The sequence below is a fragment of the Solanum pennellii genome, chromosome 9 (genome assembly GCF_001406875.1).
Source record: "Solanum pennellii chromosome 9, SPENNV200".
Classification (NCBI taxonomy): Eukaryota; Viridiplantae; Streptophyta; class Magnoliopsida; order Solanales; family Solanaceae; genus Solanum; species Solanum pennellii.
The window spans coordinates 68,482,596-68,509,330 of NC_028645.1; the positions used below are offsets into that span (position 1 = coordinate 68,482,596).

The 26,735-nt window shown below is 35.3% G+C and overlaps 1 protein-coding gene across 1 annotated transcript in view; it reads right to left on the minus strand.

Moving 5' to 3' along the window:
• LOC107030320 (protein OBERON 2-like) overlaps nt 1-26,735 on the minus strand; it is a 51,705-nt gene that overhangs the window by 24,490 nt on the left and 480 nt on the right. The window contains exon 2 of the mRNA XM_027911979.1: nt 26,643-26,703. Within this exon, the coding sequence (XP_027767780.1) occupies nt 26,643-26,703 (61 nt within the window). The remainder of the gene's footprint in view (nt 1-26,642; nt 26,704-26,735) is intronic.

Genomic DNA, 26,735 nt, shown 5'->3' on the forward strand with positions numbered 1-26,735 from the left:
GTTCTTGTGATGATGACTTCCAGATTTTGGGGAATTAATAGATGTTGATTTGTTTTATTTAATGAGTTTAAGTCTTCCGCATTATTTTCTGTTGATATATGTTAAAATGATAAGGGTTAGATTGGTTGGTTCGCTCACATAGGAGGGAAATTGTGGGTGCCAGTCGCGGCCCCGGTTTTGGGTCGTGACACTTATTGGAGTCAAATGATTTATGGCATGCCTGTTTGGGACATTTAAATTACAAAGCCTTGCGAAAATTGATTAATCTAGAAGTATTGCGATGAATCAAAATGCAAAATTTGTGTGGAAAGTGTGTTTGTTAAACATCCTTATAAGTAAGTCTGTTGAAAGAAATTCCAAAACTTTAGACTGAATTCACACAGATATATGCGATATGAAGTTAACACCATCTCGTAGTGGAAAATTTTTTTTATAACTTTTATTGATGACTGCACTCGATTTTGTTATGTGTATTTGCTTAATAGCAAGGATGAAGCAATTGATGCATATAAAAAATACAAAAATGAAGTTGAGAACCAATTGAATCTAAATATAAAAATGATTCGGAGTGATAGGGTGGAGAATATGAATCTTCTTTTGCAGAGATATGTTTGGAATATGGTATTATTTATCAAACTACTGCACCTTATACACCACAGTCAAATGGTTTGGCGGAACGGAAGAACATAACATCAAAGGAAATGATGAATGCTTTAATGATCAATTGTGGTTCACTAAGAAACCTTTGGGGGGAAGCCATCCTTACGGCTAATAAGATACTCAATAGGGTACCTCATCGAAAAACACAACCAATTCCATATGAATTGTGGAAAGGAAGGAAACCCAACTTGAAATATTTAAAAGTGTGGGGGTGTTTAGCCAAGGTAGAGATTCTTTTACCGAAGAGGGTTAAAATTGGACCTAGAACAGTAGAATGTGTATTTATTGGGTATGCTGTGAATAATAAGGCCGTCGATTTTTTGTTGGAAAACGAAGCATTTCAAGAAAACAGAGAGATACAAATGCAATCAACACAAAGAATAAAGAAAGGAACATACATCATAGACTGCGAACAGAGAACCAAGCAAACAAAGAATTTAAACGATAATGCAGAATTTTTTGAAAATATTTATTCGTATAAAACTGAATGTGAGTCAACAAGTGAAAGACCTAAACGACCACGATAAGAATCAATGGAAAATATTCTAACTAGTGAAGATCCTAGGCGTAGTACTCGCCAACGGAAACCTGCTTTTTTGGACCAGATTTTGTAGCACTATTGCTTGAAAATGAGCCTCAAACCTTTAAAGCAGCTATGTCTTAGTCTGAGTCAACTTATTGGAAAAAAGCAGTCAATAGTGAGATTGAATCAATTTTAAGTAATCACACTTGGGAAATGGTTGATCTTTCTCCAGGTAATAAACCTTTAGGATCAAAATGGATCTTTAAAAGGAAATGAAACCTGATGTGACTATTAACAAATATAAGGCTAGATTGGTAGTCAAAGGGTACAGACAAAAGGAAGGTCTGGACCACTTTGACACATACTCTCCTGTAACAAGGATAACATCAATTAGGATGTTAATAGCACTAGCAGTTGTGCATAATCTTAAAATCCACCAAATGGATGTAAAAACAGCCTTCTTAGATGGAGAGTTGGAGGAAGAATTTACATGGAATAACCCGAAGGGTTTGTAGTTCCTGGTAAAGAAAAGAAAGTGTGCAGAGTTGTAAAGTCACTTTATGGACTCAAGCAAGCACCCAAACAACGGCATACTAAATTTGACTAAACAATGTTGGCAAATGGATTCAAGATTAACTAATGTGATAAATTTGTTTACATTAAAAATGTTATGAATCATGAAATCATTGTTTGTTTGTATGTTGATGACATGTTGATAATGAGTAAAGACATTGACGATATAAATGCTACTAAGCGCATGCTATCCAGCAAGTTTGATATGAAGGACTTGGGAGTGGCTGATTTGATTTTAGGGGTCAGGATTATCAAAACTCCCCAGGGACTAGCATTATCTCAATCTCATTATATTGAAAGAATATTGGATAAGTTCAAGTACTTGAATTTCAATGTTGTCAAAACTCCAATTGATTTAAGCTGTACATTTAAAAGAATGAAGGCCAAAGTGACTCTCCATTGGAATATGCCAGAGTATTGGGAAGTTTGATGTATATTATGAATTGTACGCGACTAGATATAGCATGTGATATTAGTAAACTTAGTCGGTTCACTAGTAATCCGAATCAAACTCACTGGATAATAATGAAAAGTGTGTTGGGTTATCTAAAATATACACAACATTATGCTTTGCAATATAATAAATATCCTGCTGTGATTGAAGGATAAAGTGATACAAGTTGGATTACCAGGTCAAATGATGTAAAATACATAAGTGGTTATGTGTTCATAGTTGGTGGAGGAGCAGTCTCTTGGAAATTGTCCAAACAGACATGTATTGCTCACTCCACAATGGAATCTGATTCATTGCTTTGGATAAGGCTGGTGAAGAAGTTGAATGGCTCCAAAATTTCCTAGAAGACAACCCATTTTGGCCCAAACATGTTGGACCTATTTGCATACATTGCGATAGTCAAGCAGCAATAGGTAGGGCAGGGAGCGTTATGTACAACGGGAAGTCTCGTCATATACGACGGAGACATAACACCGTAAGACAATTGTTCTCTAGTGGAATAATCACAATTGACTATGTAAAGTCAAGCGATAATGTGTCAGATCTACTAACGAAAGGCCTAGTGAGAGAGGCAGTTGAAAGATCATCTAAGGGAATGGGTTTACGGCTTAGGACAAGTCAGCATGATGGTAACTCTATCTAGTAGACTGGAGATCCCAAGAGCTAGATTCAAGGAGAAAAACAAAGTTGTGGCTGATGGTTCAACATTGTCAATTAACTCAATCCATTCTGATGATGAAGACAATGTTCAGGAACAAGGTTAAGACTTTAAGGCTTGTTAATAAGGTAATAAAGCTTAAAGTTTTTAATGATTTGCTAAGTTTGGTAGATTTGACCAAATAGTGTATCTATGAGATGACACAGTTAGAAATTACTTATGTGAGTGTGAAGTGGAAGCCACTTCAAGGAGAATTTTATGTCAAAAGTCTATTCTCTATACACTCATGAAACCAGGAGGTGTTCATGGCTGAAACGAACACAATTGTAAGAACCATAAACAGTAAAGGGTTAATTGTGTGACATATGGTTGTCTAGGTGTACACCAAAGCTCGACGGTTTAAAGATATCATATCTACCGATTGACCGAGTATACCCGACATATGTTCACTATGCAAAGTCCAAGGGGAAACCTACTTATCCAGATGCAATTAATCCTTGCCTGTAAAGTACAAAACTGTTCGTGCATTCCTATGTTATAACCATTCCCCATCAATGTGGCGAATTGTTGGGTATGTTGCAATAATTAATGGGAAACAGAGGGAAAAAAGAGGAACTTGTAAAGTTGAGAACTTGAAAAGTTGGGAACTTGAAAAATCATCTTATGCTTTAATGCAAAAAGGCATTTATTCCTCATTGGTGGTGGAAAGCAAAATAGGAGATTTTAAATATAGAAAAACTCCTATTAATTGTTAAAAGGGTTGTAAAAAGGGAACCCCCCCCCCTCGCGCCGTTGTCGTCGTCGGCACTCGGCTCGGCTACGGCTTCGACTTCGGCTTCACTTTGGCAAATGATCGAGAGATTATTTTTTTGAAAAATTTTGTTTTAATTGTTTAGTTATTGATTTAATCAATTAATTTAAAAGGCCAAAAATGTTTTAAATTAATTAGTTGACGTTTTAAGTTAAAATATTTAACTGAAACGTTTCAATTGTTTAGTTGATTAAGCCGACCCGACTCAGATCCGCATGCGACCCGTTTTAGTTGAACTTTCCCATTTTATTTAAAATTCCCACTATGACTGTTCTGAAAGGTTGCAACTTTCAGGAACAGTCAGTACCATTTGAAAGTTGCAAACTTTCATTAAAGGTCGTATGGATTCTAAAAGGGTTGCAACCTTTCAGATCCTATTCTTCTTGCCTATAAAATACCATTAATTCTTCAGAATATTTCCTTACGAATTTTCTGATTTTCTTCTTCTTCTTCTGCACAAGATTTTGTTTGTGTACTTTTTGTTGTTGATTGGTTTGCTTACACCAGAGTTTTTGGTATCTACACTCTGGTGATTGAGATCATTTTACCCTAGGAGGTTATATTCCAAATCAAACCTTGGATACTAGAGGGGAATTATTTCCTTAAGGGGACACTGCGAGTTCAGTGGACTTGATCTTTTTCCTATTTAAAATTTTTTCCAGATTCTGGTACGTTTTACATATTTTAGTTTTTTTATTGTGAATTAAATTTTTGTTCATCTCTTTTACTGGTTCAATAAATTTTATTTACTTCGTGTTTTTAGAAAAATTTATTATAATCAGTAATTTTGGTTTTTTAACACAGATTGGAAACAACATATCCAATGTACTGACACCATTTGACGCTGCTCAATTTAATGATGCAGTTTCAGGTACTCTTGATAGCATATGTTTAGTAAGATCACTTTCCACTTGCATTTGGTGAGACCTCCTCACTTCCGAGGGGCTCTAATTTAGATAGTATAGTTTATTTAATTTCCAATCATTATTGATTGAATAGTCAGGTAGTCATGAGTCTTGTCCCAAACCTATATTTAGTTAGTAGAGGCTCCATAGATAGACAAAGTCATTGAGTCAATTGATTCTTTTGTATTCAGAAGTTGTTGGTGTTTTAATAAAGTAATTAAGAAAATGACATAGCAAGATATTGAGAGAGAAAATATTGCAGTATTATCAAAGAGAATTATTTTATTAATAATCCAAAGACTGACATTTATAGATTTAATTTGTAACTAAAAAATAGAAAAATATGCTACTAACTTGTCAGTAAATTCAAATAACAAATAAAAGAACTAATTCCTAAATTCAAGTCACATAGAAATCTAATAAAATAATTAAAAATCCTAAAAGTAGCTAACTATTTTATTTCTGCAATATACTGCAACATATTTTCAACACTCCTTCTTGGATCAGAAATTGTAGATTGTAGTCTCATATGAAATTGACCTTGTGAAAAAATATGCTAATTCATCCTTTGTATTGCAAGGTTTGTGTGCGTCTTTTGTTGGATTAAATGAGAACCTTTCATTTCAACATGTAAAATTTCTTGCCTAGTAGAATAAAAAATTCGACATTATTTGTCTCCAAATAATTATTTAAATTCTTTTTTTCTATTAACTGACAAACTCTAAATAAAGTTTTATCAATATCAGGCACATAAAGAACAGATGAAATTACTTTTGTACCTCAATTTGTTCTAATGGAAATAAAATATTTTCCTTTTGCAGGAATATAATCACCATTCCCAATTTTGACTTTCTTATTTTCCATAGGAATGAACACTTTAAAAAGATTTCTTTCATATGTCATCTGGTTTGTACAACCACTATCAATCTTTCAGTAATCAGATTTTTTGGTTGAAATTAAGTTGCCACAAATAAGTGGTCTTCTTCTTCTTGAGTGGTAACTTGGGCAACTATTTCATCATTTTGAAATTTGCTTTTGCAAATCACAACTTCATGACCAATTTGTTTGCAATTCTTGCACTATGCATCTAGTCTTTTCCAACATTTATATTGAGGATGTCCATTTTTTCTATAGTGCTCTGAGAAGGTGGGTAACTTTTCAAAAATTTACCCTTACTTTGAGTTTTGTGGCTGGCTACTGGTGGTCCTTCAACCATGTCATCTTGCCTTATAAGTCTCCTTTGTTCTTGAGCCTGCAAAGAATTTAACAATTTTGCCAAGGTAATTTTGGACAGATTTTGTGTGTAATCCAAGGTAGTTATACATGCGTCATATATTTCAGGCCCTGTGACAAGAATGTTTTCAACAATTTTTGTATCTTTAAATTTAGTGCCAAGTAATCTTACCTTGTTGGCAATACCAAGCAATTTGTCAGAATATTTCTTGACTGTTTCTGACTCTTTCACTCTCTGCAATTCAAATTCCCTTATTAAATTTAATATCTTAATTCCTCGCATTCTTTCATCTCCAACATATTCTTTATTAAGATAATTCCAAATATCTTTTAGTGATGTGAGAGTTGTGATTTTTTTAAAAACAATTGTTGAAACAGCAACAAACAAAGTTGCTTTTGCCTTCAAATTCATGGTTATTTCCTTGTGACTCATGATTTGAGCCACAGTGGGATTATTTGGCAGCTAATTGATTTCATAATCCTCTTCCACGGTTTCCCAAAGATCAAGAGCCTCCAATTAAATTTTCATTCTGACAAGTCATATCCCATAGTTGATAATTCTCACCATCAAAACTAGAAGGAGTCATTCGTGAAAAACTATTTTCGAAATCCATTTTTCTACTCATAGGCCCATCAAGAAAAAGACTCTAGATACCAATTGTTGGTTTTATAATAAAGAAATTAAGAAAATAACAGAAAAATACTTTGAGAGAAAAAATACTACTATATAATCAAAAGAAATTATTTTATGAATTTCTATATAAAAATAGAAAAATATGCTACTAACTTATCAGTAAAATTCAAATAACAAATAAAAGAACTAATTTCTAAATTCAAGTCAGATAGGACTCTAATTAATAATATAAAAAAATCTAAAAATAGCTAATTGTTTTAATTTTGCAATATCTTGAGACATATTCTCAATTAAACATTATTATCATCATTCATATTCAAATTTATTTTAGACTTTTGTATGAGATATATTTGATTGATTTTAAATGTTCATTTTAATGGCTTCTGCATGTACATTTAGTCTTTGGCTCAATTGTCAGCCAAACCAAGGGTTCACTTGTGACCACCAATGGTTTTTGAGTCATGACAATATTTGAGGTGTTGGGTAGAGGTGTGAAAATCTATATAGGGTAAAACTACATAAGATAGACAGATAGATGATCATACTGTGACATATGGCATAAGTGAGAAGCCAGGCATGACTAAGAGATTGATACCACAGTGTGAGCCCACCAGACTCCAAAGAAGAGACACAAATCAGATAAGACAAATTCAAAGGTCAACTATTTTAAGGAAATTCATGATTAATGAGTAGCAATAATTTGTAGTAATAAGTTTCATGAGGCTTGATGCGCAAATTTTGTTCTCGTCTTATTTTCATTCATGCTCTCAAGTTATATTTCATAAATTTATCCATCTGTGGATGGAGCCCTTGTGCATATATATATATAACTCTATTAACTAAAAATTAAACAAATAAACTAAAATCACTTACGTAATAATCCCCTGGAATTAATTTTACCAACTTCATTAATTATTGTTAAGTCACGCCATTATGTGAGGCGTAAATTTGATCGGGGGCATCTTAATTGAAAACAATGGAAGTGGATGCTTTGCTACCGACCAATATGTTGTTTCCATCAAATTTTCATATGCTTTAAAAAAAAATATGCATATACTATCAATTTTTTTTATTTTAAAATAAAATATAATTTATGGGTTGCTAAATATATTTATTTCCTTAGTGTTCCTTTTTTATCACAAATTTTAAGCAGCTTGAAGGAAATGATAACTAATAACTATTAATAGTATTGATTCATATTAAGTTTACTATTATCAATTGCTAGATAAAAATTATTAATCTAACGTTGATGAACCTATTTCCTCATTCACGTTTAGCTTGCTTATTTGGGAAAAAAAAGAGCAATTTACCCAAAAAAAAAAAAAAAAATCAATACAGAACTCAAGTGTAACATCTCGCAACTTAAAATATCTAAGAAACCAAAAATAGTCTTTTTTGGAAAGACTACTCCTTTGGATTGATTCATTTGGGTGATTGTCGATAGAATGACAAAATCAACCCACTTTTTGATGGTAAAGACTACTCATTCAGCAAAGGATTATGCAAAGTTATACATTCAGGAGGTGGTGAGACTTCATGGAGTCTGAGTTTCGATAATTTCAGATAAAAGGTGCACAATTTATTGCACAGTTTTGGAAATCTTTTCAGAAATGTTTGGATTCAAAGGTGAACTGAAGTATTGCCTTTCATTCTCAGACAAACGGGAAAGCAGAGCGTACTATCCAAACCTTAGAAGACATGTTGAGGGCTTGCGTGATTGATTTCAAGGGGAATTGGGATGATCATCTACCTCTCATTGAGTTCGCTTACAACAACAGTTATCATTCGAGCATCCAAATGGCTATATATAAAGCTCTTTATGGGAGAAGATGAATATCTCCTATTGGGTGGTTTGAAGTTGGAGAAGCAGGGTTAATAGGACCACATCTAGTTCACCAAGCTACGGAAAAGGTTAAGGTGATTCAAGGGAGATTGAAGACGGCAAGGAGTCGTCAAAAATTCCTACACAGATGTTAGGCAAAGGTCGTTAGAGTCGAAGTGGATGATTTGGTATACTTGAAGGTTTCACCCATAAAGGGTGTTATGTGGTTTTGTATGAAGGGGAAACATAGTGCCCTATATATTGGACCTTATCACATAGCCAAAAGCTTTGGCAATATAGCTTATGAGTTAGAGCTACCACAAGAGTTAGCAGCAGTTCATCCGGTGTTTCACATCTCTATGTTGAAAACATTCATGGGCAATCCTTCATTGATTGTCCCAACTGAAAATGTTGGGATTGAAGATATCTTATCCTATGAGGATATTTCATTTCAGATTTTTAGATCGCTAAGTTTGCAAAGTAAGAACAAAGGAGGTCGCATCAGTCAAAGTCCAGTGGAGGAACCAATTTGTTGAAGAAGATACTTGGGAAGCTAAAGAGGATAAGAAAGAAAATATATCCACATCTCTTTGAATCCGGAGGAGATATAGATCAAGGTACCAATTTTCTTGTTGATATTATATAAATTATGAGTGAATTTTTTGAAGAAAATTGTTGAATTCTTATTGGTTGAGTTATTGAATGCCTAATGTTGATTTGATTAATGGTTATGAGTTGTTTTTCGAGCAAAATCTACTGGCTATTGAGATTACTAATGGTCCTAAGTGTATGGGGAAAGAACCATGGGAGTTTAGAGGGTTTAGAGATAAAAACCTAAGGAGAAAAGTTGAGAACACCTGGTTACAAATGTTGGGGCGCCATGCCTCCCATAGCCCTACAGGACAATATCTGTCCGTAGGGACTTAGAGAGTCGTGCCAGTAAGAGTTCCCAGCTTGGCCTCTGAAGTTTAGGGCCTGGCACCCCACGCCTCTCAAAGCGCCAAGTAGGCCACTTCACCCTATTCTTCCCCCATATTTTTTAACTAGTTTCTATGTGATGTACCTACATTCTCAAGTTGATTCTAACACTATAAGGTACATCTAAACATCATAAAATCATCCATAAACATGAGATCATGAACCTTTAATCCATAATCCAATTCAAAGAAAGTTCATATCAAAGTCGAAGAAGTTGAGAGTCAAGTCTTAAAGTTAAGAAATCAGTCAAAGTAAGTTCTTAAAGTTTTCAAGAGTCTTTAACAAACATTTTAACTTTGTTTTAAGGCACAAGTTTCAAATTAAGCAAAGAGTAAAGAGTTGAGTTCATTTCCCAAAATTTATAGAAGAACTATGTATTACCTAAGAGTTAAGTTGCAAGTTAAATAAAGAGTAAAAGAGTTGAATTCATTTCTCAAAAGTTATAAAGGAACTAAGTATTCCCTAAGAGTTACAAATGTTTTCACATTTTGAGCAAAACTGGGAGCTGACTTTTCCAACAGAGGCTTTGGCTAATTTTAGTCAAGAGGAGAATATGATTTCCAAGAGAGAGTTTAAAGCTAAGTTTGAGCAATTACCTCAAACCAGAGAAGAAGTTGTTTTAAAAACATATGAGTTATGTATTTTTGGGAGTAGTATAGAGTATGGATATGGGGACGCGTTCATATTAACTCAAGCCCCATAAATCATGTAGCAAACATGGACAGTGGAAGTCTAGGAGCAAGTTTACCTCAAAGTTGGATGGACCTTATGTTGTATAAGAAGCATATTCACATGGTACTTACAAGCTAGTTGATGCATATGGCGTAAGGATCGGTCCTATCAATTAAATACAAAATTCCTAAAGAGGTATCACCCTTTGCAATAAGATGATGATCCTTAATGTACGGGACTAAGTTCCATGTCACTCCTTGCCCGCAAGAGTATAAATTGTGTACTTCACAACAACAAAAAATAATACGCTCAAGGTGCTACGACGTCTCGAATAGTTAATCAACTTGAGGCTTTACTAGAATATCGTATAATGTCCCCGCCTTAAAAAAATACTACTCTCAAGGTGTTATAAGGTCCTGAATACTTAACAAACTTGAAGTTTTACTAGAATACCGTGTAACGTCCCCACCTTGAAAAAAAATACTACTCTCAAGTTGTTACAAAGTCCTGAATACTTAACCAACATGAGGCTTTACTATAATACCGTGTAACTTCCCCGCCTTGAAAATACTACTCTCAATGCTTTAAAAAGTTCTGAATACTTAAGCATTAGGTGTGAATGGATGTGTTTAACTAACCCGCCTTGAAATCAACAACTTGGGCTTCATAAGATCCTTTTAAGGATAAATTTGGGAAAACACAGGTTTAAGGTGCAAAGGGACACATATTGTTCACCTTCAAGAATGAGAAGTTAAAGATCCTTTTAAGTATAAACTCGTGAAAAGGCCAGCTTAAGGTGCAAAGGGACAAATCTTGTCCACCTTAAGGCTTGAAAATTTAAAAATCCTTCTAAGGATAAATCCGTGGAAAGTCTAGATTAAGGTACAATGGGGCAAGTTTTTCCACCTTAAGGCATAGAAATTTAAAGAACATGTTAAGGATAAATCCGTGGAAAGTCAATTTTAAGGTGCAAAGGGACAAGTATGTCCATCTTAAGACATAGGAATTTAAATATCCTTTTAAGTATAAACTCGTGAAAAGTCCATCTTAAGGTGCAAAGGGACAAATCTTGTCCACCTTAAGGCATGAAAATTTTAAGATCCTTTTAAGGATAAATTTGTGGAAAGTCTAGCTTAAGGTGCAAAAGGACAAGTTTGTACACCTTAAGTCATAGAAGTTTAATGATACTTCTAAGGATAAACCATGGAAAGTCTAGCTTAATGTGCAAAAGGACAAGTTTTTCCACCTTAAGGCATAGAAATTTAAAGATCCTTTTATGGATAAATCAGTAGAAAGTCTAGCTTGAGGTGCAAAGGGACAAGTTTGTCCACCTTAATGCATAGAAACTTAAAGATCCTTTTAAGGATAAATCCATATAAAGTCTAGCTTAAGGTGTAAAGGGAAAAGTTTGTCCACTTTAAGGCATAGAAATTTGAAGATCCGATGAAGGATGAATTCGCGATAGGGCTAGCTTAAGGTGCAAAGGAACAAACCTTGCCCACCTTAAGGCATGAAATTCAACGACATTCGTATTTGGAGGATTTGGAGACTTCTACTTACATACATGAAGTCTTACTTTCACACTTAGAGAATTTGGATACTTCAACTTATATATTTTCAAAATTAGAATACTTTAACTTGTAAACTCGAAGAATTTAAAGACTTCAACTTGCATAGTTGTCCTAGTTTAATGAATTCAAGAGTATTTTTAAAAAGAATCATATTCTATAAGGGTTTTCCCCCAGCTTGTGCGAAGTAATGATGGTTCTTGTTACCGTGAGAACTTGGAAGCACCTCAAGAGAACCTTCTTAGTGAAAGCACGAGATAGATGAGCTTGATAATATTAAAGGTTTTGTTGGGCTTCTAGCCTTTTTTAGTCAAATGCTTCTAACTCAGCAAGGCGCAGTCGAGCATTTTTTTCTTCAGTAAGCCCTTCTTGAATAGCAAGCCTTAAAAAAGGTATTTGACGCTCGAGTGGCTGTACTGCTTCAATTCTAAAAGCAAGGGAATATGGTTGCTTGAGTTGGTGTGCGGTACGTTGTCCTATATGCCAACAAAGTTTCTTCCATTCTTTCATACCAATCCCGTTTGGACTTGGAGACAACTTTCTTCAAAAGGTTGCATAGGGTCTTATTGAATGCTTCATCAAGACCATTGGCGGAAGCATGATACATAGAAGATTTACTTTGCTTGAAAAAAAAAGATCACAAATGTTATTCATTAACTTGTTATCGAATGGCTTGCTATTGTCTATTATTATATAGCAAGGGATGCCAAAGATATAGATGATAATCACTGGGATAAAATTTGAAACATTTTCTTTCTTCACTTCTTTGGAAGCGACGGTTTCAACCCATTTTAAGAAGTAATCAGTTGCAGCCAAAATGTACCAGTGTCCATTAGAAGATTTTGGTAGTGGTCCCAAAACATCCAATCCCCAAGCGTCAAATGGTAAGATGGGATAGTTTCGTAGAATACTTCAAGCAGCTGATATATGAAATTCTCATTAAATTGACAAGCATCGCACCTCCGAGCATAATCTAAGCAATCTTTCACAATGGTTGGCCATTAATATTCCATTCTCTTAATGTGAAAGTGGATTTTCGGTCCGGATTGATGTGATCCACACACTCTTGAGTGTGCTTCTTGCAGAGGTTGAATTGATTCTTCCTCTCCCAAACATCGTAATAGTATGCCCTCAAATGATCTTTTATATAATATGTCCTTATAGTAAAGGAAATGAGGTGCGTGATGACAAATGTTAGTCTTTCTTTTTGGTTTTTTGAAAGTATCCCATAACACATGTAGTCAATAATGGGTTGTCTCCAATCTTCCTCTGCAACTTCAGAAACTGCAATGACATGCTCAAGCTCATTTTCAATATATTATTCCTTATATGGCGTTGGTACTATCCATTTTTGACAAATAGTAACTTGTGTTTGATCAGGAATAGTTAGAATTGAAGCTAGGGAAACCAATTCATCAGCTGTTTTATTTTCCATTCTAGCACATGTTCAAGGGTTACATCTCCAAGCTATCATATCAAATTTTGAGAACAATCAAGATAATGACACAATTTTAGTTTATTCACCTCATAACTTCCCAAAAGTTGGTTGATCACCAACTGAGAGTCACCAAAGACTCGTAAGTGTAATTTCTTCATGTCGGTGTCCATCTCATGTCTTAGTATCAACAATTGATATTCAGCGACATAATTAGAGCAATATTGCTTCAAAGTAAAGAAATATGGTAAAATATCTTCTTAAGAGTCGAAAAATGATGAAATTGGGTGGTAAGGTGTCTAACACGTATTAGAGTTGGTTTACAGTTGAAACGTCCGGGTACGACTCCCCAAGGACCAACCAAAGGGTCCTTGAGGAGGACCCTTTCATTATGGCAAAAAGTTGCCAAGAGGCAGTGTCTACCTACGTGTGCCAGCGACAAGGCATGGTTGGCTTAACGGGGCGTCAATGCCTCCGTCGACCAACACTTAGACATTTTGGCTAATGGTCCATTTGGACCAGTCTCTGACACCAACGACGGGTATGCAGGACGAAGGGGGCAAGGGCATAGATTAACCTAACTCTCATAATTCCCAAAACCCAATTGCTCTTCCTTCTCTTTTCTTTCTCTCTCCCAAAGAAATTCCATAGCAGACCAATCAAGGAGGGTCTGTAAAATATCAATTTTTCTCCATCAAACTTCATAAATTACTAAGGTATGAGATTCATTTCACCTTTGGGATATCTTTCCCCAAAGGGTTTCTTCAAATTGATTTCAAAAAGAAGAGTTTTAAATGGGTTTCTTCTATTACGAAATTGATCCTCTAATTGACTTTGTCTATGATTTATTTGTATAACTATGGGTATATTATGATGTATTGTAATCCAATTATTCAAGTTCTTGATTAGTTAACGTAGGTTGTGATGTAGATCATGAATTTGACCTAAGTTCCTAACCCTAGGCTATGAGCTATTGATGAATTGTGGTGTAGTGATTGAATTGACTTTATTATGGTGTTATTTATTATTGTATGATGATATTACACCTACTGTTGAATGGAATTTGATGGTTGATGGTAAAACCTTAATGATGGTTGTGAATGAGATTGGGGTAAGTTTTGTGATCTCAAACCTTTACTTCAATTATGATTACTTGTGTTTAGTGATGAAGTTATATTAAAGTATACCATATGATAACATTCATTAGTGTTGGTATGATGATTGAATTGAAATGTTTTGATTATTTGATTGTGAGATTATGCTTATGATGTATTGATATAAGGTTGGTGATGAAGTACCTATGTACCCTACTATGATATAATGATGTTAATGTGCTAATCTCACATATGAGGGTTGTAATGAAAGGTATTCTCATGAAATTCCTATTGATCTATGACTATAACTATATAAAGAGTAGACCCTATGAACTAATCTAAGATATGATTATTAATGAAAGACATTTCAAAGGGGACTCTTAGCACCGACTGAACTAGAGTGAGGAGTGTCCCTTCCCACATAGGGAAGGTAGGATCACTAATGTACTCATGATATTGGAGACTATAATGCATTTAGCATAAACACAGTCCGAACTATATCTCCTAGTTCTTGAACTATGTTCCCCCATATGAATGCTAGCTAGTGGATCCACGTAGATACTATGTTCATGTTTTGGTACTACCTTGGCAAGTAGTCCACCTTCCTTTGGTGTAGGGTTCCATGACACCGGATTCCAGATTGGATCATGTGGTTTGTGTAGGTAAAATCGAGATGCTCCCGAAAGTAAAATAAAGTAATGAAACGAACACTAACTAAGGTTACTTAAGAGGTTTGACTTAGCCTTAGGTAGGGGTATGAGACTCTACTATGTCATGCAGTAGTTCGCCTTGAGGGAAGCCTTAGTAGGTTGTTCTTGTATTCTATAATGTATATGTTATGTATGTATTGACTTTACATGTTATTGACTCTATATGATGTTACTTTCACCTATGAGCATGTTGTTGGTCTATATTGCTAAAGTTTGAAGGTGGTTACTTGATATTATGTAATGTGAAGTTAGGTATCACTTATGGTCCTTTATATTTGTTTACTTAATTAAGTGAGGCTATGGGGATTTGCTTGATCATGACACTTGTAGGTTTGATGAGGAGTTAGGGTAAGGGTCTAGTATATGTTGAAATATTATTAAGTTCTTATATATGTATGTGGTTATAATATGATGTAGAGGTTGGTCGACTATACATATGTTGACTTGATTTGGTAATGTTGGTCTTGTGTTGAATATGTTATTGTATTGAGGATTATGTGGCTATTGGTTCATATGATTCTTAAGTGTGCATAAAAATGGGATTTTGCAGTAAGTTAGCATATCATTATAAATTGTCCTTTTTAAAGTATGATTTCTATGTTTGATCTGTATATGGTCCTATACTTAGTACAAGTGATGTGCTAACCCTGTTTCTCCCTTTTTACCCACTATTTTAGGTTTGGATCGTTGAAAGGTTCGTGACGACATTGGAAGAAGACTTGGATCCTCTTTCTCCAAGTTGGGCAGGTCCTCACCACTTCGAGGAGAATTTTATTTTCTAGCATTGTATGTTGATTAGTCTTAAAGACACTTTTTTTCAATCTTTCCTTTGAGTACTATGATTGTATAGCCTATATGTGGCTTTATTTGTATTGATGTATGGGCTATGCCCAATTGTTATACTCTTGTTTAGATGGTTTAATATGGGACATCTATTTTAAGACTATGTTGTGTATCTTACATATATATATATATATATATATATATATATATATATATATCTGTGGGTGTGTGTGTTTATGTATGTATGTATGTCATAAAAGTAGAAGACTATGTATTCTTCCTATATGAAGGGTCTATATATACTTGCTACTAATATATTATGTGTAAGTGAGAGCTGTAAGTAAACCTCATGAAGTGGTGTAGATAAAAATTTTTAAATATTCTACGTTTTTAATCTATGAAATGTAATTACGAGTTCTTATAGGCTAGTCTTAGTCCACTTTGAGGACGACGACGCTGGTTGCGTCTAGGGGGTACTTATCGGATGTGAAAAACTTGGTATCAGAGCATCAGGTTAAATATCCCTGGAAATGATGTCTCATTAAACAACGTCTATGTAGATTCTTATTCATAATTGTGAAGCGCGCCTTACTTATGAATGAGAGACTATGTGATGCTTGAAAACTCTCATCTTATTGTATTCCTATGTCGTGACTCTAGAGTATTATTATATGCTTTCACCTAAATTTTGTATCTGATTATAGGTACGAATACTCGAAGAGCGGCTGCTAGAAGGGCCGAAGAAGAAATGGCTAATGTGGGAGATCAAGATAACCCAGTGAAGAAGTTGTTATGGGTGATCAAGTTCTGGTTGTTCCTCCACCGATGACCGATGAAGAGATAAGGGAGGATTTCTCACTTTAACCCAAGCCATGACCTCTCAAACTAATTCCATCACTTCTCAAGTTCAAGTTATGAAGGCCCAAACAAATAGGAGGTTGGACCTCGAGTGCCTCAACATGCTAACACTATGGCCTCGCATTTGAGAGACTTTACTAGAATAAATCCGCCTATGTTGTTTGGGTCTAAGTAGTATGAGTACCCTCAAGATTTACTCTATGAGGTCTATAAGATTCTCTATGTTATAGGTGTGGCATCAATTGAGAAGGCCGAGTGGGTGGCCTATCAACTCAAGGATGTGGCCAAAACTTGGTATGTACAATGGAGGGATAATAAGGCACTAAGGGGTGGCGCAATGACCTGGAGATCTTTAAGAAGGCTTTCCTTGATAAGTTCTTTCCTAGAGAGATGAGGGAAGCTAAGTTGGAAAAATTCATCAACCTTCATCACAGAGGTATGAGTGTACTTAACTACTCTTTGAAGTTTACTAAGTCGTCCAAGTATGCTCCATCCTTGGTTTCAAACCCAAGGGATGAGATGCGTCATTTTCTTACGGGGGAATCCGATGATTTGGTGGAATAATGTCATTAGCCTATGCTTCATGATAATATGAATATCGTTTGTATCATGGTTTATGCTCAACAAGTGGAAGGAACTAGATTAAGGAGAAAAAGTAAGAAGTCCAAGTCTTATGAAGGTGGTTCCTCTAAGGGTAGGCTTGACATTCAAGACAATCCCAGGTTCAAGGAGAGGTTTTCTAATCATGTACCTTCAAAATTTCCCAAGGCTCGTGAGGATAGGGTGTCTAACCCTAAGTCTCAAAAGGTAAGAGGTACTAGCTCACCAAGCAAGAAGACAACTTGTGGAAAGTATGGCAGAAAACATTATGGTGATTGCCTTGTTGGGATGGACAATTGCTTTAGGTGTGGCAAGAGTGGTCACAAGGTCAAGTATTTCCCAAATTTAGAGGGGCAAGACAAAGGGAGCGGGAAATCTCAAGCTAGTGGTTCTAATGTGGATTCTCCAAAGAAGAATCGACTTTATGTACTTCGCTCAAGGGGTGAATAAGAGAGTTCTCCCGATGTGGTGACCGGCATGTTACGAGTCTTCTCTATTGATGTTTATGCTTTATTTGATCCGGGTGCTACATTATCCTTTGTTACTCCCTTGATATCTAGAAACTTTGATATTTTACCTGATACCCTAAATGAACCTTTCATGGTATCTACCCCGGTAGGTGAGTCGGTGGTTGCAAAGACGGTATGTAGAAATTGTCCTATAATGTTGCCCAATAAAGTCACTCAAGTTGAATTAGTAGAACATTATATGGTCGATTTTGATGTCATATTGGGGATGGATTGGTTGCACGACTGTTTTGCTTTCATTGATTTTAGAACAAAAATTGTCAAGTTCAATTTCCCAAATGAACATGTTTTATAGTGGAATGAGGGAAATAATATTCGTAGACGTCGTATCATCTCTTGTCTTAAGGCTTGTAAAATGATCTTAAAAGGATTCTTATATCATATTGTAAGAGTCAAAGAGTTAAGACTCTGAAAATCCTCCCATTCAGTTAGTCCCCGTAGTAAGGGAATTTTTTGAAGTTCCTTCCCAATGATCTTCCCGGAATCCCTCCTGAACGGGAAATTTATTTTGGTATTGACTTGCTACCGGATAACAAACCCATTTCGCTTCCTTCTTACCGGATGGTTCCGGCCGAATTGAAAGAGTTGAAGGCTCAACTCAAAGACTTACTAGACAAAGGCTTCTTTAGACCTAGTATTTCTCCATGGGGTGCAGCGGTTTTATTTTTGAAAAAGAAGGATGGGTCCCTTAGAATATGCATTGATTATTGCCAACTCAATAAAGTCACTATTAATAACAAGTATCCTCTCCCTCGGATTGACGACTTGTTTGATCAACTCCAAGCGGCAAGCTATTTTTCTAAGATTGACTTGAGAGCGGGGTATCATCAACTTAGGGTGAGAGGTGAAGATATACCAAAAACAGCATTTCGGACTCGATATGGTCACTATGAGTTCTTAGTAATGTCCTTTTGTCTCACTAATGCACCGACGGCATTTATGAACCTCATGAACAGGGTGTTTCGAAGTTACCTAGATGCATTTTTCATTGTCTTCATTGATGACATATTGGTATATTCGAAAAATGAGGGTGAACACATGGACAATTTAAGGGTGGTATTACAAGTGCTGAAGGAGAACCAATTATTTGCCAAGTATAGAAAATGTAAAATTTTTTGTTGAGGTCGGTGACATTTCTTGGTCATATCATCTCTAGTGAGGGGGTTGAGGTTGATCTAAGGAAAATCCAGGTGGTCAAGAATTGTCCTAGACCATTGACTCCAACCGACATTGGCATGAGAAGAACTATCCAACAAATGATCTTGAGTTAAAGGTCGTGGTATTCTCTTTAAAAATATGGAGCCATTATTTCTACGGTGTCCATGTTGATGTGTATACCGACCACAAGAGTCTTTAATATGTGTTTATTCAAAAGGAGTTGAATCTCCAGAAAAAAAGGTGGTTGGAATTATTACAAGATTACGACATGAGTGTTCTCTACGGCCCCGGCAAAGCCAATGTGGTTGCGGCTTCTCTAAGCCGTATGACCATGGGTAGTGTGTCTCATGTAGAAGAAGCCAATAAAAACCTAGTGAAAGATGTTCATAAGTTGGCTAGATTGGGTGTTAGATTGGAAGATTCTCAGAATGGTGGTTTTATGGTCCATCATAACTCTGAATCGTCTTTAGTGGTTAAGGTGAAGTTAAACATCACCTTGATTAACCATTGATGGAGTTGAATTAGTCGGTTCTTGGTAAGCTTTATGAGTCATTCTTCTTGGGGGGATGGTGTCTTGAGGTATTAAGGAAAGTTGTGTGTTCCCTATGTTGATGACTTGAGAAAATGGATTCTTGAGGAAGCTCATGTGTCCCGTTGTTCCATTCATCCGGTATCTGCAAAGATGTATCATGACCTTAGAGAAGTGTTTTGGTGGGAGAGCTTGAAATGGGACATAGCGAATTTGTTGCAAAATGTCCAAATTTCCAATAAGTGAAAGCCGAACACCAAAAGCCAGGTGGTCTACTTCAAGAAATCCAAGTTCCAACTTGGAAGTGGGAACACATAAATATGGATTTTGTGGTAGGGATGCCTCGAAAACAAAAGCAACATGATTCTATATAGATGGTTGTGGATAGATTGACCAAATTCGCTCATTTTATTCCCGTCAAGTCCACATACTCGACGGAAGATTATGCAAGGATCTTCATAGATGAGATTATTTGTCGCCATTGAATTTCGTTATCCATCATATTTGATAGGGTGCACAATTCACATCTCGGTTTTGGAGGTCATTTCAAAAAGGATTTGGTACCAAGGTGAAGCTAAGCACTGGTTTTCATCCCCACACGGATGGTCAAGCGGAGCATACTATTCAAACCCTTGAGGATATGCTTAGATCTTGTATAATTGACTTCAAAGGGAATAGGGATAAACACCTGCCTTTGTTAGAGTTTTCCTACAAAAATAGTTACTATTCATCTATATCTATGGATCCTTTTGAGGCCTTGTATGGTAGGAGATGTAGATATCCAATTGGATGGTTTTTAGGGGTGAGTCTTCACTTTTGGGTCCCAATTTGATTTATAAGACTTTGGAGAAGGTTCATATAATGAGGAATCGCTTGAAAATAACCTATAGCCACGAAAGTCTTATGCCGACCATAGGATAAGAGAATTAGAGTTTGAAGAAGGTGATAAGGTATATCTAAAAATTTCACCTATGAAAGGGATGGTGATATTTGGCAAGAAAGGAAAGTTGAGTCCTCGTATGTTGGTCTCTATGAAATCTCGCAAAGAGTTGGTAAGGTTTCATATGAGTTGAAATTACCTAGTGAATTGGCTTCGGTTCATCCGGTGTTCCATATTTCCATGCATAAGAAGTGTATCAGTGATCCCGAGTCCATTTTTCCTATTGAGTGTCTAGGTATTCAAGATAAGCTCTCTTGTGAGGAGGTTCTGGTTGAAATCCTTGATCGACAAGTAAAGAAGTTAAGGAACAAGGAGGTGGCTTCCGTAAAGGTGTTATGGAAGAACAACCTAGTTGAGGGTGCAACATAGGAGGCAGAGGCCGACATAAAGTCTCATTACCCTCATTTATTTGATAACCAAGGTTAGTTGTTCCTATTTATAGTGAAAATAATGAGTTTATTTGAAGTTGCCTTGATTTATTTTTGGAAAAATAGTGAATTTCATTCTTTGTCACAGTTAGTTACAGTGAATTATGCCGATTTAAATGAAAGTTTTCAATAAAAATGCTCTTTTATTTGATCTGAACTTATGTGGTGTATTATGGTATGCTGTGTCTTCATGAGTTGTATTGAGCATGTTGATATGTGTTGAAGAAAGATTTGGCATAATAAATGAGCATGTAATGAATGTTGAACTCTTATGAGTTGAAAATGATGTTTTGAGTTGCATTGTGAAAAAGGTCATGTGGTAATGTTAATTTAAATTTTAACTCATGTTTTTATATGTTGTTGTTGGTTGGGCTATTAGTCTTGAGTCTATTCCTTCCTTTTAAGGAATTTTAGTGTCATTCAGGGATGAATGTTCCTAAAGGGGGGGATATTGTAATACTCCGAAAATCTAAAGCCTAATCTAGAGCCTAACATGAGATTCTAAGAGTTTTAACACTGTTTTAAAGTTAATTATAATGTATAGAAGTCGTTTAGGAAGTTCTAGAATCAAAACATCAAGAAATGCCTATGACGTCCGAAAACTAGTTCAAGAGGTGCTAGTGTGCCTTAAGCCTATTTGACTAAGTTATAGGAGTCGGAAAATGATGAAATTGGGTGGTAAGGTGTCTAACACTTATTATAGTTGGTTTATAGTCGAAACGTCCGGGTACGACTCCCCAAGGACCAACCAAAGGGTCCTTGAGGAGGACCCTTGCATTTGGGCAAAAAACTGCCAATAGGCAGTGTCTACCTACGTGTGCAGGCGACGAGGCGTGATTGGATATATGGGGAGTCGATGCCTCCGTCAAACAGCACTTAGCCATTTTGGATAATGGTCCATTTAGATCAATCTCTGACACCAACGAGAGGTATGCAGGACGGAAGGGAACAAGGGCGTAGACTGACCTACGGCGTATCAGTCGGGGTCTCGTAGGTCAGGTCCCTCAGTTGTTATTTCATTTTAATTTATTTAATTAGATAATTAAGTGGTGAATTAATTAGCTGGGTGTTAATGGAGTCCTAGTTAAGTTAGTTAATGACTCCCATAAAGACCCAAAACCTAATTAAACTAAACCTAACTCTCATAATTCCCAAAACCCAATTGCTCTTCCTTCTCTATTCTTTCTCTCCTAAAGAAACTCCATAGAAGACCAAGAAAATGAGGGTTCTAAGTCTGAAAAATATCATGTTTTCTCCATCAAACATCATAAATTAGTAAGGTATGGGATTTCTTTCACCTTTGGGATCTCTTTCCCCAAAGGGTTTCTTCAAATTGATTTTTAAAAGAAGAGTTTTAGATAGGTTTTCTTCTATTACGAAATTGATCCTCTAATTGACTTTGTTTATGATTTCTTTGGATAATTATAAGGATATTATGATGTAATGTAATCCAGTTATTCTAGTTCTTGATTAGTTAATGTAGGTTGTGATGTTGATCATGAATTCGACCTAGGTTCCTAACCATAGGCTATGAACTATTGATGAATTGTGGTGTAGTGATTCAATTGACTTTATTATGGTGTTAATTAATATTGTGTGATGATATTACATCTATTATTGGGTGGAATTTGATGGTTGATGGTAAAACCTTGATGATGTCTTGTGAAGGAGATTGGGGTAAGTTTTGTGATCTTAAACCTTTACTTCAATTATGATTACTTGTGTTTAGTGATGAAGTTATATTTAAGTATACCTTATGATAAGATTGATTAGGGTTGATATGTTAATTGAATTGAAATGTCTTGATTATGTGATTATGAGATTATGCTTGGGATGTATTAATATAAGGTTGGTGATGAAGTACCTATGTGTCTTACTATGATATAATGATGTTAATGTGCTAATCTCACATATGAGGGTTGTAATGAAAGGTGTTCTCATGCAAATCCTATTGAGTTATGACTATGACTATATAAAAGGTAAACCCTATGACCTTATCTAAGATATGATATTAATGAAAGACATCTCAAAGGGGACTCTAACTTAGCACCGAGTGAACTAGAGTGAGGAGTGTCCCTTTCCACATAGGAAAGATAGGATCACTAATGTACTCATGATATTGGAGACTATAATGCATTTAGCATAAACAGAGTCCGAACTATATCTCCTAGTTCTTGAACTATGTTCCCCCATATGAATGCCAGCTAGTGGATCCACGTAGATACTATGTTCATGTTTTGGTACTACCTTGGCAAGTAGTCCCCCTTCCTTTGGTGTAGGGTTCCATGACACCGGATTCCAAATTGGCTCATGTGGTCTGTGTAGGTAAAATCAAGATGTTCCCGAAAGTAAAATAAAGTAATGAAACGAACACTAACTAAGGTGACTTAAGATGTTTGACTTAGCCTAGGTAGGGGTATGGGACTCTACTTATGCCTTGCACTAGTTTGCCTTGAGGGAAGCCTTAGGAGGTTGTTCTTGTATTCTATAATGTATATGTCATGTATATATTGACTTTACTATTATTGACTCTATATGATGTTAGTTTCGCTTATGAGCATGATGTTGGTCTATATTGCTAAAATATGATGGTGGTTACTCTTAATATTATGTAATGTGAAGTTAGGTATTACTTATGGTATTTTGTCTTGGTTTACTTGATTAAGTGAGGTTATGGGGTTCTGCTTGATCATGGCACTTGTAGACTTGATGAGGGTTTAAGGGTAAGGGTCTAGTATATGTTGAAATATTATGAAGTTCTTATATATGCCTTGTGGTTATAATATGATGTATAGGTTAGTTGGCTATACATACGTTGACTTGACTTGGTAATGTTGGTCTTGTGTTGAATATAATATTGTATTGAGGATTATGTGGCTATTGGTTCATACGATTCTTAAGTGTGCATAAAAATGGGATTTTGCAGTAAGTTGGCATATCATTATAAATTGTCCTTTTTAAAGCATGATTTCTATGTTGGATGTGCATATGTTCCTCTACATACTACAGGTGATGTGCTGATCCCGTTTCTCCCTTTTTACCCAACATGTTAGGTTCCAGTCTTGAAGGGTTCGTGACAGCATTGGAAGAAGACTTGGATCCTCATTCTCCAAGTTGGGTAGGTCCTCACCTCTTCGAGGGCAACACCATGTTCTAGCATTGGATGTTGATTAGTCTTAAAGACACTTTGTTCATTCTCTTTCATTTGAGTACTATGATTGTGTAGCCTATATGTAGATTTATTGGTATTGATGTATGGGCTATGCCCAATTTTTATACTCTTGTTTAGATGGTTTAATATGAGACATCCATTGTAAGACTGTTGTGTATCTTACATATATATGTGTCATAAAAGTAGAAGACTATGTATTCTTCCTATATGAAGGGTCTATGTATACTCACTACTAATATATTAGGTGTAAGCGAGAGGTCTAAGTAAACCTCATGAAGTAGTATAGGCGAAAAGTTTTAAATTTTCCACGTTTTAACCTATCAAATGTAATGACGAGTGCTAAGAGGCTAGTCATAGTCCTCTTTGAGGACGACGACGCCGGTTGCGTCTATAGGGTACTTCTCAGATGTGACAGCTTGCTTGGGTCCAATAATGATTCTCGATTGCCAACCACGTTTAGGGTGTAGGCTCGGGGGTGACAGTATCTGTTGAAAATTCTTTGTGGGATTGAAAATGTCACTGCCCTTTTCTTCTAAACTTGGCCAAAATGGGGAATTTTAAAGTTTTATTCTTAGTAAATTTAATGATTGAAATTTCTATAATTTCAGTCATTCTAACTATTTTCGGTTTTGAATGGATTATTATCACCTTTATCACGTTTTAAATGAATTATTTATTTTATTTTACTTTGTATGGTAAATAACTAAATAACCGAACCAAATTGATAACAACTAAACCGGTATGTCTATATTGTATTTGATTTTGTTTGGTTTTACTAATTTAAAATCAATTAATTTAGTGTGATTTTATTTTTTATTAATAATAGAACCATGAATACCTCTACATGCAATTATTCAGTATTTAACATTTCGTATTTTATTGATGCTATTTACATCCCTATGAAAGTGAGATATAGTTGGATATGAGATTTAAAAAATATATATAGTTTAATGGAGTTTTGGTATATGTTCTACTTCAAATAAACAATACAAGATTAGCTCTTCTCAAGGAATAATGACAGGTGTTATTGCAGATAAGATTGTTCGAGTCTCTTGAAATATGTCCTCATGTCAAATTAACAGGCATTTTTTCACGGTCCAAAAGTCAAGGTTATGATGGCACACACTACAACCCTTCCCCCCAAAAAAGTGTGTGAGCCAAAAATAACACACATATCTACGAGACTCCAAAAGGGTGGTCAGGCCACAAATGATAGAAAAGAACAACAAAAAATATCCCAAAAATAGGTAGGACAAGTATAAAGAGCATCTAATACAACTTTAGAGTATGAAACACATCATAAGTATCCAATAAGAAATAAGGACTGAAAATACCATATGGAACTAATGGTGATCCAAAATTAGGATCTCACCACCACTCCGAAAAGATCTTAAAGCGAGAAATGATCAGCCACTGCAGGGAGTACCCTAACTACAATCTGCATTAAAAAATGATTCAGAAGTAGCGGTGAGAACAACCCACAAGTGCTCAGTTGGCTAAGCCAACTGAGTAAAGGAATTAATCAGCTTATATATTAACTAAGAAACGCTTCCACTTGTATACGAAAAATTCCCAATCCGACATTGGTGTCGCAAGTTTATAATGAACGGTGTGAGTAAAGTAAATGCATAAGGAACCTAATTCAAGAGGATGTGTTTTGCCTACAACATAGTTATTTCTCATCATTAATAAGTTTAAACTTGCATCCCCCCCACCCACCAATTTGAAAATGTGGTTGCACTTCAAGCCTAGTATGAAAAATCACAAGCACAAAATAGAACAATATCTTGATATATAAGCCCAAACGATATGCACTAGTAAATCTGAGTAGTATAGCTAAAGCTAGAACAAAATAACACATTTGTTAGCTCTATTAACTTTATGTTGCAATGACGATACTAATCCTAAATAATCTGTGCAAGAAAAAAAGAGATACATCCAAACTCTGTGAATAGAAAGCATAAATCTAAACACGGAAGGAAGTCACACACTACCATAATGAAGGAAGATTGATAAACGCATCTATCAGAATCGAGGAGCTTGACTCATGTAAAAATGAAATCTATACGAGCCAGCAACCTACTAGAAGGAAAGCACATCCTATCAGAATCAAGAAAGATTAATTTACATCAAGGAAGAATTACTTTTCCAATGATGGAAACAAGTTAGCACATACTTGTCCTAGCTTCACTATTTGATGTTGTAAAAACATTGAATTTAATAAATCTAACTAGTGAAAAGAAAAAAAAAGATAGATTAGAAAATTATACGAGTAGAAGATGTTACCAGCAAGTGAATTGCAATCTTTCATGTCAAGGACTTCATAATAGGTTATTTATCTAATCGGAAACATTCAATCTCTAAGGAAACCAAGAGGACTGAATTAGGCACCACATGGTGATTAAAACCAGTAAAAGAATATTTGTATCAATTGTGTCGTTTATCTCTTTACACCTTATATAATACTCCCTCTGTTTTAAAAAGGATGGCCTAGTTTGACTTGGAACGGAGTTTAAGAAAAGAAAGAGACTTTTTAATCTTGTGGTTCTAAATTAAAGTTATGTCAAACGTACCAAAATTCCCTTTAATCTTGTGGTTTTAAACATGCCACGTGGAAAGTTAAAGTTAAAATGTTGCCAAAAAAGGAAAGGGGTCATTCTTTTTTAAACAAACTAAAAAGGAAATAGGGACATTCTTTTTGAAATGGAGGGAGTATGTTTTTTAATCTAATAGTCTAAATTGTAGGGTAGTTGACTTAAAAAAATCAACAAATGTATATATATTTGTCCTGAAATAAACAATGCTTATACAAAAAGAACAACATTTGCACAAACTGAAATGTCCTGGTCAGATACAAATATTCAAGTTAAATTAACTAATCATCACAAACAAGATGATGAGTGGGGAGAGAATTTACCTATGCTATCCAAAAAACCTTCCTTTTTGAATGCGTCTTGAATGCAGACTCCTTTCATAAGCTGATATGATTATCAAATTGGTCATTCTGGTA